This window comes from Vicia villosa, unplaced genomic scaffold (genome assembly GCF_029867415.1).
Source record: "Vicia villosa cultivar HV-30 ecotype Madison, WI unplaced genomic scaffold, Vvil1.0 ctg.000835F_1_1, whole genome shotgun sequence".
Lineage (NCBI taxonomy): Eukaryota > Viridiplantae > Streptophyta > Magnoliopsida > Fabales > Fabaceae > Vicia > Vicia villosa.
The window spans coordinates 182,972-186,997 of record NW_026705367.1 but is presented as its reverse complement, the minus strand read 5'-3'; the positions used below and the strand labels follow the sequence as shown (position 1 = coordinate 186,997).

The 4,026-nt window shown below is 34.9% G+C and overlaps 1 protein-coding gene across 1 annotated transcript; it reads left to right on the top strand.

The window, feature by feature from the left end:
• Positions 1-469: 469 nt before the first annotated feature.
• Positions 470-3,692, top strand: LOC131631506 (auxin-responsive protein IAA8-like). The gene is made up of 7 exons (XM_058902302.1): positions 470-624; positions 761-1,273; positions 1,702-1,874; positions 2,336-2,565; positions 2,680-2,812; positions 3,204-3,265; positions 3,364-3,692. Exons 2-7 carry the CDS (start codon positions 836-838, stop codon positions 3,399-3,401), a joined length of 1,074 nt encoding a protein of 357 aa, XP_058758285.1. The 5' UTR covers positions 470-624; positions 761-835; the 3' UTR covers positions 3,402-3,692.
• The last annotated feature ends 334 nt before the right edge of the window (positions 3,693-4,026 follow it).

Here is a 4,026-nt window from a genome sequence, read left to right as displayed (position 1 = left end):
CCAAATACACCATTCCCAAATGCTGGTTATGGCCACGAGGGGTCACCCCTCCCTCTTCTATATACACTGTTGTAATATATACATTGTTGTAATAAAAATGAGGGACCTAAATTGACTCCAAATACAACCAATATAGGGACCTAAATACTCATGAATTTTGTATTTTGTATTAGTACATGTGATTTCTTACCTTATAGATAGAGGATCATACAAGTATGTCATAATTTAGAAATGCAAAAAATAGTCTTATTGAACAAAATATTAATATACATTGACAACACATAACAATTAAATTTTATTTTATTGAAAATAATTTTCTCAGTGTATACTAGTACTCCTATTTGACATTTGATAGTATTGGTCAATATTTATAAAACAAAAACAAAAAAAAGTCACATAATTGAGTATAGTGTTTTTGTTTTGACATAATAAAAGAGTAGTGTTTTTGTTGAAACACTTTCTTTTCTTTAAATTAAAGTCTTATCATTTTTAATGCATGGTGTCAAGTTTATGTTACTTTGTGACAAATGGAGGGTCCTTAGTTTTGTTTCTTCTCTTCTTTCTCTTTGTGTTCTCAACCAGTTTCTCTACTCACTCTCACTCCTCTTCTTCTTCACTCTTCAGGTAACATTTTTCATCTTTACCTTCCTTTTTTATCTTGAAACATTCCATCAAATGTTTTTCCTTTTTCCTATGTTTTTGTTTAATAATGTTTTTTTTGGTTTAGGAACAATGACAAATGTTGTTTTTTCTTTCATAGGTTATAGAAAGCTTTTGTCTTGTTTGAAAGTTTGTTTGAAAGTTTGTTTGAAAGTTTGAGTTCATTGTGATTGAGATGTCTCTACCAAGGCTAGGAATAGGGGATGATGAAGGTGAAAGCAATGTTACTTTATTGGTTTCTTCTTCTTCTTCTTCAACCTCAATGGAAAAAAGTGTGTGTTTGAATTTGAATGGTTCAATTTCAAAGCCTTCAAAGCCAAAAGAGTTTAACTACATGGGATTATCATGTGACTCTTCATCTTCAGTGGATAGTTCAGTTCCAAAGATTCAGGCTTTTGAAGATGAGGCTGAAAGAAAGTTTAATCTTAAAGCTACTGAGCTTAGATTGGGACTTCCAGGGTCAGTGTCTCCTGAAAGGGATTCTTCAGATCTTTGTTTGAGAAGTTTTGATGAAAAGCCTCTTTTTCCTTTGCATCCTCAAAAAGATGAATCAAAGCCTGCTGTTTTAGGTAACAAAAGAGGGTTTTCTGATGCCATGAATGTTTTCTCAGAGGTAAATTGTTTATTCAATCCAAAGGCTAAAAAGGGTATGATAGTTTTAAATTGTAATTGCAGTTGATGTTGCAGTTAAGTTACTACCTTTTAAGATATTTTAAGTTTTCGAAGGTCCTGTAGGTTAATCACGGTTTAAATGTGACACCGGTTAAGGGTTCTATTTTGTCACGGTTTAACTGTGACAAATGTTTTATTAGATTTTTTTAACGGTTTAAACATGTCAAACTTTGAGTCTGCGGTAGTCTATCTTACACGTCCTCAAATACAGCTCTGCTAGTTTTTATTTTGCAATAAATTGTGTTATTGATGTGGCTGCAATTGAAGTTGCGGAACACAATTTAGAATTATCTATGTTCTAGTTTTCGATAAAAAAAAAATGTAAGATGGTACTAACAATTAGAGGCGTCTTTGAATTTTGATATGCAGGGGAAAATGAAGCCTGGCTCGAATATGCTTGAGAATGTTGCGGCGCTGCAAGGAAAAGGCAATGAAATAGCGACAGTTAAGGTTGGTCTTGAGAGGCCGAACGGTGTCGGTGAAAGCAGACCTAATCTTAATGGTTCTGCAAATAATGGAAATAGCATTGCTCCAGCTACCAAGTAAGTAAGGTGGTAGGAATTGGCATTAGAATTTGACTTGAGGTTTTAAGTTTAGGTCACATTGTGTTTTTTGATAGTGTGAAGAATCACGGTCAAATGCATCTGATGCAGCGTGAATCGCATTAGCATTACGGTTGCGGCAACATAAAAAACAATGATGTAGGTTACTCATGATTTAGCTGTGAGAAAACAAATAGTCTTTATTTTGTCATAGTTTAATCGTGACAAATATTTTATGAAGCCCCTTTTTTTAGCCACAGTTTAACTGTATTAAATTTTGGACCCTGTGTGGTAGCCTACCTTGCAGATCCTCAAATACGGCCCTGGTGACGACATCAAAAACCATGATGTTGCTACCCAAATCGCGGTTATGAACTTTTACTTAAAAGTTAAAACCTTGGTTTATCCTTTAACATTGGAAATCAACTCGGAATATGATGATAGTGAATTTTGTGTGGCAGGGCACAGGTTGTTGGTTGGCCTCCAATAAGATCATTTCGGAAAAACTCATTGACAACTGCATCAAAGAACACCGAAGAGGTTGACGGAAAACTAGGATTAGGAGGTGCGGTGTTTGTGAAAGTTAGCATGGATGGTGCTCCTTATTTGAGAAAAGTAGATTTGAAGAATTACACTGCATATTCAGAACTATCTTCTTCTCTTGAGAAGATGTTCAGCTGTTTCACCATAGGTAGGTAGGACTAGGTTCATTTTTTCGAAGAAAAGAAAAAACATTCTTTCAATGATTTGAGGCAATTTTTGTGTCTGGATCAAGTTACTGCTTATGTTGTTGATGTTATTTCAGGACAATGTGAATCTCATGGAAATCAGATGCTGAATGAAACAAAGCTGAGAGATCTGCTTCATGGGTCAGAATATGTTATTACTTACGAGGATAAAGACGGTGACTGGATGCTTGTGGGCGATGTTCCATGGGAGTAAGTTTCCGTACTTGTTTTTCTTTTTACGCAATAAATAAGCTCTGACACGGACACGACACTGATACCTCAACACAATAGTTTTTCTTTTACGCGATTACAAAGCTCTGTGACACGACACTGATACTACGCGCAACACTAGTGGTTTTTCTTTTACGCCATTAATAAGCTCTGACACAGACACGGACACGACACTATTACTTCAACACCACTAGTTTTTCTTTTACGCGGTTTATAAGCTCTGACACATACACCAACACGACATTGATACCTCAACAACACCGGTAACAAATGATAAGCTTAGACACAGACACAGACACGACAATGATACCTCAGCATGAAAATGTAGTTATATGTCTGCAAACTAATTCATTATCCGGACTCTTTGCAGGATGTTTATTGATACATGCAGGAGACTAAGGATCATGAAAAGCTCCGAAGCGATTGGTCTAGGTTAGTATTTCATTCATTCAACACTAACAATCATAAAACAAAATTGCATGCTTAATGATCTAAATGATATTTTTTTCACTTCACAAACTATTTTGCAGCCCCTAGAGCAGTTGAAAAAAGTAAAAGCAGGAACTAGGAAGTATCAATAATGGTCACACACACTCTATCCATCTATGGTGTGAAAATGCTATGTGATTTGTTATGTATTATTGTAACAATTTATAAAATACTAAGACATGTTAGTGTGTGAAAGATTCTTATATATATCCTGTTGTGAAGGATTAGTGTGTGGAATATTGTGAATTGCATTATATATATGTGTGTGGTTTTGTGTGATGAAAACAAAACTATATATAACTTAATATGGAATGTAACTTTTACAGTTTCTGATGCATTTTTTTAAAACTTTTTTTACATGTCTCTGTCATTCATCTGTTGCATTTGTAGTTTGGGGTTAGCTAAGAACTGACACAAAAAAAAAAAGGTTGAATTTCCTTTGTTGGGAGTTTTATTTTAAGACTTAAACTGAAACCTTAAGTGTGAGGAATAGAAAATCATTCGTAATCGTAAGACTAAAGCATAAAAGGTTTGAGTTTGAGTTGGATATAAGTTAATTGAAGTTTGAGGGTTGTAACATAATGCGGTTTGGTTTGGTTTGGTTCGGTTTGTAAAATACAAACCGCAAACCGAGCCGAACCCCGCGGTTTGTTAAAAAATGGCTCAAACACAACTGAACCAAATGCGGTTTTTTGCGGTTTCGG